Source organism: Trichomonas vaginalis, chromosome IV (assembly GCF_026262505.1).
Source record: "Trichomonas vaginalis G3 chromosome IV, whole genome shotgun sequence".
In the NCBI taxonomy this organism is placed as follows: domain Eukaryota; phylum Parabasalia; order Trichomonadida; family Trichomonadidae; genus Trichomonas; species Trichomonas vaginalis.
In genome coordinates, this window is record NC_067206.1 from 6,395,382 (window position 1) to 6,407,759 (window position 12,378).

The following is a 12,378-nucleotide window of genomic DNA, read 5'->3' on the forward strand; positions in this document are numbered from 1 at the left end:
TTTTAAAAATTAATTTTTTGTTAGAGATAAGAGCTAAAACTCGGTAAACAACTTCTTTATGTCTAGAAAATTCTATCTTGCCTTTTATTTTTTTCTCGCTGTGAAACGTATTCGGTCATTTTTTTAAAAATTAATTTTTTGTTAGAGATAAGAGCTAAACTCGGTAAACAACTTCTTTATGTCTAGAAAATTCTATCTTGCCTTTTATTTTTTTCTCGCTGTGAAACGTATTCGGTCATTTTTTTAAAAATTAATTTTTTGTTAGAGATAAGAGCTAAAACTCGGTAAACAACTTCTTTATGTCTAGAAAATTCTATCTTGCCTTTTATTTTTTTCTCGCTGTGAAACGTATTCGGTCATTTTTTTAAAAATTAATTTTTTTGTTAGAGATAAGAGCTAAAACTCGGTAAACAACTTCTTTATGTCTAGAAAATTCTATCTTGCCTTTTATTTTTTTCTCGCTGTGAAACGTATTCGGTCATTTTTTTAAAAATTAATTTTTTGTTAGAGATAAGAGCTAAAACTCGGTAAACAACTCCCCCATGTCTAGCAAATTTAACATTCGTCTCCCATTTTTATATATTTGGTTTAGAATGTTCGAAAATGCGTAATATGGTCATTAATATTAATTGAAAAGAACCTTGAATTAATTCAAGCTGATCTCACAAAATATTTTAAATTACAAACTTTGTAGTTTGAATAGATAATTAGTATTAAACTCAAATAACTAGTTTATTTTTGAATAAAAATTATTTGAATTTATTCAATTTTGTGAATTTTCCTTCAAAAATCAAGTTTAAATATCTTATTTGCCATATAATTATAAATACAATGAAACATATTCGAAATTGAAAAGAATGACTTTTTCTGTTCTTTCAATGATTCAATTTGAATTTTGCAATATTGGATTTCTCATTAAATAGCTATTAAAAACAACAAGCAATTTAACTTACATTCAAATTTATTTGTGTTATATTCAATCTTCTCAAAACTTATAATTTTCGGCTATATCATGATTATATGCTATATAACATAATAAACCTATAATAGTATCATTCTTTCAATTATTTGAAGAGAAAACTGAAAAAATCTATTTTCGGTCTATAACAAGCCAATTGAAAATTTGAATAAAAACCCTTCAATTTTTATTTTGCAAAATACCATTCTCATTTATTCAGTCTATGCATATGAATCGAATCTTTACTTTTGAAAGATAAAACCGAAAAATTTGAAATTTTTGAATTATCAAAATTTTAAAAAGTGACAAAAATTTAATTCTTTTAATGCGCCATGAATCACTATGTGTTCTACATGATAAGCGAGAAATTCAAAATACACAACTGAACGAAATCATTGAATGTCGCTTCGTAAAAGAGCTTGAAAAGTTTGATCAAAAAATTAAAATTAAAAGGTCATCATGGTATGATCGCTATAATGATCCTCTCCCAAAGCCAATCTTTGTTTTAATTAATGGTAAAACTGATAAAATAATTATAGCAAAAACCTATCAAACTGAATTTAATGCACCGGGAAATGATATTTTCGTATATGCAAAATTAACATTTGAAAGGTTTAAACCTTTATCTCAAAAGGAATTAAAGGAAATTCTTCTTAAATCAAACGAGTTCAATTTCCATGTTATTATTAGCGATCCCAAATTCTCCAAAACGCCACTTGTTGATACAAGATGCTTTCGCAAAACCACAAACCATGCTATAATTGCAGTAAATGGTGGCATAGATTTCAGTCCCAATAATAAAATTGTTGCAAAATTTTATTTTCTGAGCTATGATGATGATATCACCAATACAATTCTTGTATATGACCGAAAAGAAGACAATAAACGTCAACTTTTCTACTTAACATGGAATGAAGGACGTTTCAAAAAGGTTAATTGGTTCTTATATGCATATTTGGGCTATTATCCAAGTTAAATCAGAGTAAAATGATTTTGTAATATGTTAGGTTATTTTTATCTTTGGAAGTTAAATAAAATTCACAACTTTTTTTTTTCAGAAATTGACCCGATTGTCATTCTTCTGAATTTTTCTTCTTAGTTACGCAATTCTTATTGTATTGTCCTTGTTTCCCTTCATCGAATGAGACATGAAAAAAGCCCGCGAAAAAAAAATATTCTCTGAAGCCGAGTTATGACGAATAAATCGCCTAAGAAGTCAAATATGTCGGCTACAGAGATAGAGTTAGAAAATTCTAGTGCAAGCTTTCTTGATTCAAGCGATTCATTCATTTCTTCACAAACTTCAACTGAATCAACAAATGAAAGCGAAATATTTCTTCATAAACTATTAGCATATCTATCATATGAATTTCAGATTACAAATACGTCTACTTATTCAAATGTCACTAAAGGAATTCGACGATTTATGAAAAAGAATAAAAATAACCAAGAAATAGAACATCTTCGAGAGGAAAATTCGAGACTTTCAGAGCAGTTAAACCAGCTCAAATCAAATTCACCAGAAACTTTTCAAAATTCAAATTCAATAGACAATTTAATAAACGAAACGGATTCGGTATCCTCAGAAAATTCATATCTTAAATCAAAGATCAACGACTATACCGCTCAAATTGCTGATTTGAAAGCCCATCTTGGAGAAATTCTTCAAGAAAACAAATCTCTCAAGAATCGTCTTTCCAAATGCGAGAATTCCAATACAGAATCGTGTCAATCCCAACTTTTTGTTGCTCAAACAGATTTAGAGACACTTAACGAAAAATTTTCTGAATTACAAAACTCTTCGAAAAGGACTAAAATCAAATGTAAAGAATATCAAAAACAAATTGCAGATCTAACTGATGCTATCAAATCCAAAGATAAAGCAGCAGAAACTTTACAAATGAAATTAGAGAAACTCCAAATCGAACTTGATGATCTTCGTAACAAAAATCCATCATCTACTGATGAATCCATGAAAGTCCAACTCGCTTTCAAGGATCAACAAATCAAAAATTTAAATGAGGCTTTAATAGACTTAACAACACAGTTTGACGAGGTTAATAAAGACCTTTCTAATGAAAGTCAGATCAAAAATAAGATGGTTGTTCTTGTTTCGCAGCAATCCTCTGCTTTGGCTTCATATGGAGAACAAATTAACAGATACATCAAAGAAAACAACAGTTTGAAATCGAAACTGGAGTCTCTACAAGCCAAAATTAATGAAGTTCCATCTCAAACTCAACCAAAACAATGCAATCATTCTGAAATTCCTGAAACCATCAGAGAATTTATTAAAGAAAACTTTGACGAGACACAAATAACCGAAAAAGTCAAAGAAATACTAATTTCTAATGATTTACCCGTTCAACGTATTAAAAACGTAATTATTTATTTATTAGGAAACCAAAACGTCAAAACAGAGCCCGAAACAATTAACCAAAATGATTTAGTTCAACAGAATAAGAGATTGACCTCATATCTTATAAGTTTGACAAGATTTGTTGATCAAATTTCAAATAGTGCTGAAATCCAAGATTGGCTGATTTCCACTGACAAACCAAAGAACTTCTCTAATGATTTGAAGCGTCAAATGGCTAAAATACAGTCATTTATTGAAGAAAACAAGATAGAAACAGAAAATTTACCTTTGGCCGAGTCATTTGCAAGCTTTCCTACGTTTGTTGATAAAGTTCTATCATTAGATTCATTTGCTGATCACGCCAACAACTCAGAACTTGTTAGTTTGCTTCATTCTTTCGTTCTTTCCAATTCTGTTTTGTGTAAATACAGTAATGAATTGCAGCAAAGAGGAAGAATTGTTGTTAATGAACTGAAACAGCTTAAGGAAGAACTTTCGAGGTCTAATTCCGATAAACAAGAGGAAATTGAACAAATCAAATCGGAATTACTTTTGAAAATCGATCAAGAAAAATTACAAAAAGAAAATTTGGAAGAAAAAATACAAAACATCCAAAAATTGTTGAGAAATAATGATGAAACAGATTTAGCTGAGAAATGTCTTGCGTTGATAGCCAGTTCACAGGAATTTAATGAAGAAGAACAAGAGAATTACACAGAAAATCTTGAGATTAAAATTGCAAAATTAAATGAAAAAAGAAAAGAAGAAAATGAAGAAAAAGAAAACAAGATAAATGAATTGGAATTAACGATTCATGATCAAAATGAAACAATAGAAACAATGAAAATCGACTATGAAAATGAAAAGACAGAATTAGTTGGAGAATTGGAGACTTTGAAGATCGAAATCGAAGAAATCAAAAATGATTTGGAAAATAAAGAAAAATTAATTGAAAAAATTCAAAAAGAAAACGAAGAATTGAATAAAATCACGGAAATGCAGAAAGAACATATCACAAACATAGATCAGATCAAAGACAATGAAATAAATACACAAATGAATGCATTTATTGATTCTAAAATGAAAGAAATTCAAAATCTTTCTCAACAAAATGAAGATTTGAATTTACAATTACAAAAAAGTGACAGTAATCATCGTCTTATTCTAAAAGACTTGAAGAAAGCATTTAAAGAAGAAGTAAACAAACTGCGCGCAGAGGTTGATATACAAACAACTCGCGCAAATGAGTTGAGATCTCATTACGATGGTTTGTTGACTGATTTGAGATCAAAACTTAATAATTCAAGAATTTCTGAGACACAAATGAGAGAAAAATATGAAAAGATGACTGCAGAAGTTACTGATTTAAAGTCAAGACTTTCCTCTTTATCCGTTGAACAGAAGATGATGCAAATTAAAAAGCAAAACTCTGATGAAAAACTAAAAAGAGAAAAAGCTTTGATGGAATCGAAATCTCAAATGGAAATGATGTCTTTGGAATCCAGTTACATTACAAAACTCAATGAAGCAAAAGCAGAATGCAAAGAAGAAATGGATAAGTTTATTATTGAGTTGATTCATTTGTTTAGTGAATATAAAGTTTTAGGAAGTGAAGATGAAATTTCTCAAGAAAAAGCAATTGATTTCATGATGTCAATTAAAGATATCATTAAATCAAAAGATAGTAATATTAAGGACTTGTCAGAAAAGGCTTTCGTTTTCGAGAAAATGAAGAAATTGCTCGGAATGGATTCTTCTTTTTCAAATGAAAATGTTTTTGACAAAATTTCAAAAATTGTCAAAGAAAAAGAAGAAATCGAGCAATCAAAGACAGAAATCATCAAGAACAAAGAAGAATCAAAAGATCTACTCAAGAAATGTCAGCTCAAATATGAGAACGCTGAGAATTTGAACAAATGGGAAGAATGGGCAAAAAGAATTCATGTTTTGATTTCTGATAACTTTTCAGTTGTCAAAAATTCAAATGAATTAAGAAGCTGCCTTGAAGACGCGATTCTCTCTTCTATTGGACATAGGCAAACATTTAGAAAGCTGCAGATATTAAGAATAGAAAAGGATTTGTATAAATCTGGTTTGTTAAGAGCAGGAATTCCTTCGAAGAAGGAGAAACAAACTAATTTGTTAACTTTAGTTGCTGTTTTTTCATCGATACAAAGACTACAAAAGATTTCAGGCCATCTTGTTCTTTCTAATTTCTCTCCTTCTAAGATTTCTTCGCCAGATTCAAAGAAATCACCAAAAGAAGGTCAAAGGAGTCCAACTGCTAAGAAATCATGGCCATTATTTCAATAAAATGTTAGAATAAAATATAAAAAGTTTATAAAATATACCTCCTTTACCCAATATTGAGAAAACCTCTTTCAAAAAGAAACTTTATGAATGAAAAATTAAATTAACAGAAATAAGGTTTATATTATAACACAAATTTAATTATATAATTCATTGCTCGGTTTTGTTCATGGAAATAATGAGGTTAATAAGGTCTGGTCCTGGAAAATCTGCATAGATTATTCCAACTCTTGTAATTGATGGATTCTTTTTAAGGTAATTAATGAGTAAGTTGTTTGTTCCTTCAAAAAGAACTGAAGCACAGCAGCTGCAACCTTTCCTTGGAAAATCTCTCCACTTTAAGTTTGAAGTAGACATTACATATCCTGTTAACAGTCGTGGAGCAATGGTTTGTGGACTAGATTGGCCGCTAGCAACGAAATATGGGAAGGAAAATCCAGATCCAGAAAGAAAGTTAATGAAGATATTTCCTTCATCGGAATTAGCAGGAAAATTGATTCCCATTTAGTGTACTGTTGCCAATTCTTTTTGAAATGGTATTTATCTTGGATTTTAACCGGAGATGAATACCATTGTATGCCGTACGTTTTATCTGCTGTGAACTGTTGTAAAAGAACGATTTTACCTCTTGTTTCTGAAAGAGGAGGGTCTGTTGAATTAGAACTGTTATCAACTTGCCAAAAATAGTCTTTATAGGGTTCAATACGCTCTAAAAACACTTCTTCAAATGATTTTTTGTTATTCTTTTTCTTATATTCGTGTTTAACACGCATATAGATTGTTTCTGTGGGATTTTCTTTGAGAAAATCGACAATAATCTTCAGAATATCAGCAAACATAGCACGCTGACTTACAAAACCATGATGGATATAGAAATCGTCATCATGTTGGTTACAACGGATATCAAGAACTCGAATACCAGCAATCATTTGTGTCTTCAATGGTAATGACTGACATTTAACAGCATCACCACCATGAAATGCCAAGGTTTCATGAGTTCCAATCAAATTTAATTGTGATAACTTTGTACTATCTGCGAGATGTGACATCCATCTTGCATTATTTAAGTCTGTCTTTCTGTGATGCATGTATCCGTAGGGGCGTTTGTAGCGTCCAGGAAGCTCGTCTGTAGTTTCAGCTTGCACTGACATTGAAAACTGACAGTTTTCAGTCCATTCAAATCATTACGATCATTGTAATCTTTAGACATGATATTTCTGAGGAATATAATGTGATGGGTATATTTGCAAAATGGTAGTTAAATTTTTGTTCGTTATTATCTGGAAAATTTCCTCTCAAAAAATCAAGAAAAGCCTTTTTGAAAAGTGACATATTTTGAGAACTATCAAAGTTCAATTATCAACATATGTAGTCATAGATCCAATATTAAACAATAACATATTGAAAATATTTTGAATGTCTTTATTACGATAAAATGATTAATTTGATCATAAATGCAATTGATAATTAGCGAAACATATTTCTTTCGTGATAAATTAGCAAATTATTGAATATGCCTTATTTTTCTTCCTCAATCTTCCATCGTAAATTCATCAAAATTCAAATTGAAAGATTCTTTATATGTACATAAATGATGCTCTGAATATACGTGTATCCCTCATGAAAAATAAATGATTAATAGCTTTCATTCTTCGACTTTTATCAAATCAGAGACCAAAATTGAAGGAAAGAACGAAATGTATATCAATACCACCTCTTTCATAGATCTAACTTCCTTATCAAAAGCTTCTTCTTGCTAAATTAGAAGAATAATCACTTATGCATATGCGTTTGAACAAAAAATATGATAACTATAAAAAGAGCCTGCGTTAAATAAGTATATAAAACATAATAAACATTTATTTATTTGACATCGAGCCAACAATCGTTCTTAGTTTTGCATTTTCTTGGAGAAGTTCTTCTTCTCTTCTTGAAGATGCTTCGTATTTCTTAGTAATAGTTTCTTTGAGTCGATTAAAAGACTTCTTTGACTTGTCATCATCATCTATCATAACACTACCAAACTCTGCTGCTTCAATAGCATTATTTCCAACATAACCTCTTGCTCTTCCTCTTTCAACAATTGTATCAACGGTTTGATGGTCATCATCAAATCTCTTCTTAATTCTTGATACTAATTCAATCAATTTCTTCCTTTCATCATTTCTGAGAGGGAAAACTAAACTTGTTCCAGATGAAGAACCAGTAACAATATTTAATACCTCAGAAATGAAATCGGATGCGGAGACAAGTTGTTCTCCAACATGTCTTTGTTGGTAAAGCAGATCTTGTATTGTTTTAGAGATATCAACATTTGGTTCTGCAGAGAGCATTTCGAATATTCTTTTCTGCTCTGCATTTAATCTGTCAATTTCTGCTTTTTGAGGTTCGATTTGCGCAACAATTTCATTGATACCAACACTGGGCATTGCTGCTTGTATTCTTTGAAGAGCAGCATGGCTCTTCTTCATGTCATTGACAGTTGCAATGCATGCTTCTGGATTTTCTGCGTTCACAGCTTGAAGAATTTGCTTGGAAAGATTGAAACCATTTTGCAAATCATTCAATTTATTCGATAGTTCAGAAGCATTCTTGAATTGAATATGTTTTTGAACTTCATCAACCAAAGCTTTTGTATCTCTTGAAATTGAAGCAAGATCCAACAACTGCTTCTGTAATGAATTACATTGTGATGATAAAGCTTTATTTCTTTCATTGCTTTCTGTAAGTTGGACATTAAGAAGGTTTCCATCAACAATTTTCTTTTTGTAATCTTCGTTTTCTTCTTGCAAAACTGTATTTTGTTCCAATAATGCAGCATTTTGTGCATCAAGATCTTCTTGTTTACGCTTGGCTTCTTCTGCTGTTGATATTGCTTGTTGTGCCTCTTTCTTCGCTTGTTGCAAATCATCTTTGAGTTTTCCAACTTCTGTTTGAAGTTTTGCAACTTTTTGGGAATTTACGTCGTTCTTTTCTTTGTGTTCTCTTAGTTGTGACTTTACTTGTGTTATATCTGTTGTTATCTTTCTGTTTTCTTGCTCCAATTGCTCTTTTTGCTTCTCTAATTCTGCTTGTTTTTGAGTTAATTTCTCATTGGAATCGTTGAGAAACTCGAGCTTTGCTTTTTGTGTGGAAATTAGCATTTGTTGTTCAGTAACATCTTTTTGGAGTTTTTCCTTCTCTTGTTCGAATTTTTCTGCGTTTTCTTGTGATTGTTTGAGTTGTTCACTTTGAGATTTGAAGTTTGATTGAAGATCGGATGCTTTCTTTTCAGTTTCTGCAAGTAAATTCTTAACACGGTCAAGTTCATCACTCATGTTTGAGATTGTATTTTCATGCTGAATAATTAAATCAGCGTTGTTTGCGTTTTCTTTGACAGTTGAATCATGAGAATTTTTCAGTTTAATTAATTTCTCTTTTAATGTATCAACTTGACGTTTTGCATGCTGCAGCTCTGGTTCCAAACGATTAATCCTTTCTTGGAGTAAATTATTCTCATTATTTGAATTTTGTAAATCTTTTTCAAGACTTTGGCGTTTATCATCTATTTCTGGTAGTTTTCTTCTATATACTCCAAGTTCATCAATAACTTTTTGCAATTGGGCTTCTTTTTCGTTAATTTGATTTGAATATTTTGAATTACTTTGTTGTAATAGCATTCTTTCGCATTCTGCTGTTGTCTTTTCGAGTTGTACTTTATCAAGCATCGAACTCTTCATTTGCAAGTCTTCGTTTATTTTTTGTGAATATTCTTTTTCTCTACGAAGTTCTGTTTGCAAATTTGCAATTTCTTTATCACTAAGTTGTAATTTATCTTCAAGTGCTTTTACTTGTGACTTTAATTGCAATGTTTCCGGTTGAACTTGCTGAAATTGTAAATTAAGAGTTAATAATTCATTCTGTAAGTAATTTATCTGTTCATTGTATTTTTTATTAATGTTTACTTGGTTATTAAGCTGTATTTCTAGGTCTTTTTTGATGGCAGGTATGATTGTTTCTTCATAATTTTGTTTGCAAGCTTCAACATCGTTTTTCATAAGTTTAATTTGATCCAATAGTGACGTTTTCTCCTTTTCCAGTATATCAATTCGCTTTAGCATACTATTTTTAAGATATTTAAACAAAGATCGTGTATTTTTAAAGAATACGTGTGCAACGCGCTGCATTGCATCAGATTCTGCTTGAATAAGCTTCACCTTTGTCATCATGTCTGTTAAATCGATGTTAGAATAAATATGAGTTGGATCTTTCAAAATTGAAATTTTTTGTTGAGATTTTTCTTTGATTTCTGCTACTTTTTCAACTTCTAGTGAATGGATAGTTGCAATTTCATCTTGAAGAGCTTTAACTTGTTCAGTCAATGCAACAATTTGTTTCATATGATGTTGTTCGTCTGTATTTTGTTCGTTTGTAGCGGCCATAAGTTTTGATTCGATGTCTTTAAGCTTATCAATATGTTTTGAAAGATAAAAATTTTCAATTAGCTGAACTTTTTTATATAACGATGTTGTAAAACTATTTCTTTCGTTATTTAGAGAAGCATTAAAGACTTCACTCACTCTATCTGCTAAAAATTGTGCTGTGCATTTATTCTGTAAGATTTCTCTGACAACTTTATCGTGTGATATATGATATAACGTTTCTTGGAGTGCTGAAATGAATGATTTTTGCCTTTTATAGAATACCTTTTTTAAGAGAATGACATCTGGCAATTCTTCAGTCTCTGTTTTCTCTTTTGCCTTTGTTGTCATTGGTGACCGTTTAGATTTTTTTTTCTCCCTTGAATTCCAGAATTCTTATTTGCATTTCAGCAGCTTATTTCATAGGAATTTTTTCCGCATTCTACCTAATGAATTATTCATATAATTTGAATCGTTATTTTTATCCTTAATGCGGAATTTAAAAGATATCTTAAATGAAAACTTGATTTCTTCTTTTGTATACTATATGATAGTTTTTACATATAGTTTAGTTGTGCTTAGTGAAATAACAATGAATGTTTCCATTTTTATATTCCTATTCGTCAACATCTGGAACTCGGTGATATGCAGAAAGAAAGTTAATGTCACATATCGTGTGACTATTGATTAGGTAAGATAGGAATCCACCAAATTATACATTTGTATCTAATTTTCTTAGAAATTTTGTTTAGATTTTAGCCAAAATTGCTACTCTTATGATTTTTATGATGAAGTTATATCTTCTATGACTACATCTGCATGAATTTATACTCTTTGCATTGATATTGCAATTTGATATTGTCTTGGCAGCTCCAAATATGGATTTCCGGATCAATTTCAATTATTTATATTGTATGCAGCATATAATGCCTTCCGAAATGTCAATACGATTCATTTTACAATTTCATTTTGTCAGATTTATTCTAATTTTATATCACTTCACCGACGATAAAATTGTGATTTCGCGGCCAAATCTTATGCAACCATTTCCTTGTGATGATTTGCCGCGTAGAAACTACATCCGGAGAAAGAGATGCCTAAATGAGAGCATTAATATTATAGAAAAAACACTTCTTTGTCTTTCTTCAATTCGAAAAGATAAAATTGACAAGAGCGAATTAACAAAATTTGCTAAAGCTCATGCAAATGAAGTAGAAGCAGCATGTTGGACTCCTCGAATGAAAATGTCAGACGAAGATTATCAAAATTTAATGACAACTAAGACAAAAGAACTTTGCTTGGTACTCATTAAGAAATTAATGCCTACTATTGATATTCCGTTGAAAAAGAGTGAAAATGCGTCACCTGCTTCCTCTCCTCCGGAAAATAAATTTGTCGTACCAATTATATCTACAAATCAGTTAAAGCAAGCAAGCCAACCACCGAAAGCGCCGCCAATACCAAACATTACCATACCAAAACAACTCAAACCTCCTTCATCAACTCTTGTAGATCCATTGGCTGATTTTTACATTCCTATTACAGGAACAACGGAATCCTATAGTTACATGCCATCTTTCGAGCCTCCTCCTTCGTTAGATGAATGCAATTTACTATCCTTAGATGATTTTAAAGATTCGCTCTCATTTCCGAGCGATTTTAATTTCTCATGTAATATGCCATATGATGTTTAATTTAATAATATGTGTTTTATATAAAAAGTCTCACGTTTTCAAAACAATTTTATATTTTTATTTTTTTCAAAAAATTTGAAACATTTTAACCTAGAAAGGTTAATGGTACGAAGTAGTCATATGGAAATCACAATTATAGCATGCTTTTTCATTTAATTTTATCGAAAATTACGAAATGTTAGGTAAAAGATAACATTAATATGCTGCCATATCATAGAAGAAAGTTACAATGATAAATTAATTTAGTTTAAAGTAATAATGCATAGCATAGACATGGACATTTGAATAATTATTATCAAAAACTTTCCGAAATTGACTGATATTTCAGCCAATAAATATAGTCATGCTAAAACTACAATTTACATGATAATTTGATCATAGACTCGCATCGGTACTCAAATTGTTCTGAAACCAATCAATTACTTATGAATCTGAATTAATTTTAATGCATATGATGAAGGGATCACAATCAAAGTTTGTGAGTAAGGATTTCGTTTTGCTAAAATTGTCACTTTTATAGCATATTTGTTTTTGGATGTTTTGCGAAACCAAAAAAAAAAACTATGATATCCAATGTGTGTGTAAAGAAAATACTTTATTTACTAGTTAAAAAATCATTTGGTATTGATCAAGTTATTTTTTCTGGATAAGATATTA

General features: G+C 30.3%; 4 protein-coding genes across 4 annotated transcripts, besides 2 other annotated features; 2 read left to right on the forward strand and 2 right to left on the reverse strand.

Annotated features, from left to right (window-relative positions):
* The first annotated feature begins 266 nt into the window (after window positions 1-266).
* Window positions 267-1,108: a mobile genetic element.
* Window positions 267-1,108: a terminal%2Cinverted (terminal inverted repeat of Banshee-A1 transposon ID:TVAGG3_0041080).
* A 1,276-nt stretch (window positions 1,109-2,384) lies between these two features.
* TVAGG3_0041090 (A-type inclusion protein-related family) lies at window positions 2,385-5,630 on the forward strand (the record flags this gene model as incomplete). The annotated part of the gene is made up of 1 exon (XM_001326345.1): window positions 2,385-5,630. One exon carries the CDS (start codon window positions 2,385-2,387, stop codon window positions 5,628-5,630), a length of 3,246 nt encoding a protein of 1,081 aa, XP_001326380.1.
* Window positions 5,631-5,995: 365 nt separating this feature from the next.
* TVAGG3_0041100 (bacterial phosphatidylinositol-specific phospholipase C catalytic domain-containing protein) lies at window positions 5,996-6,778 on the reverse strand (the record flags this gene model as incomplete). The annotated part of the gene is made up of 1 exon (XM_001326346.1): window positions 5,996-6,778. One exon carries the CDS (start codon window positions 6,776-6,778, stop codon window positions 5,996-5,998), a length of 783 nt encoding a protein of 260 aa, XP_001326381.1.
* Window positions 6,779-7,486: 708 nt separating this feature from the next.
* TVAGG3_0041110 (biological adhesion protein) lies at window positions 7,487-10,488 on the reverse strand (the record flags this gene model as incomplete). Its single annotated transcript, XM_001326347.1, has 1 exon — window positions 7,487-10,378. One exon carries the CDS (start codon window positions 10,376-10,378, stop codon window positions 7,487-7,489), a length of 2,892 nt encoding a protein of 963 aa, XP_001326382.1.
* A 378-nt stretch (window positions 10,489-10,866) lies between these two features.
* On the forward strand, window positions 10,867-11,768 carry TVAGG3_0041120 (uncharacterized protein; the record flags this gene model as incomplete). Its single annotated transcript, XM_001326348.1, has 1 exon — window positions 11,065-11,721. One exon carries the CDS (start codon window positions 11,065-11,067, stop codon window positions 11,719-11,721), a length of 657 nt encoding a protein of 218 aa, XP_001326383.1.
* Between the last annotated feature and the right edge of the window lie 610 nt (window positions 11,769-12,378).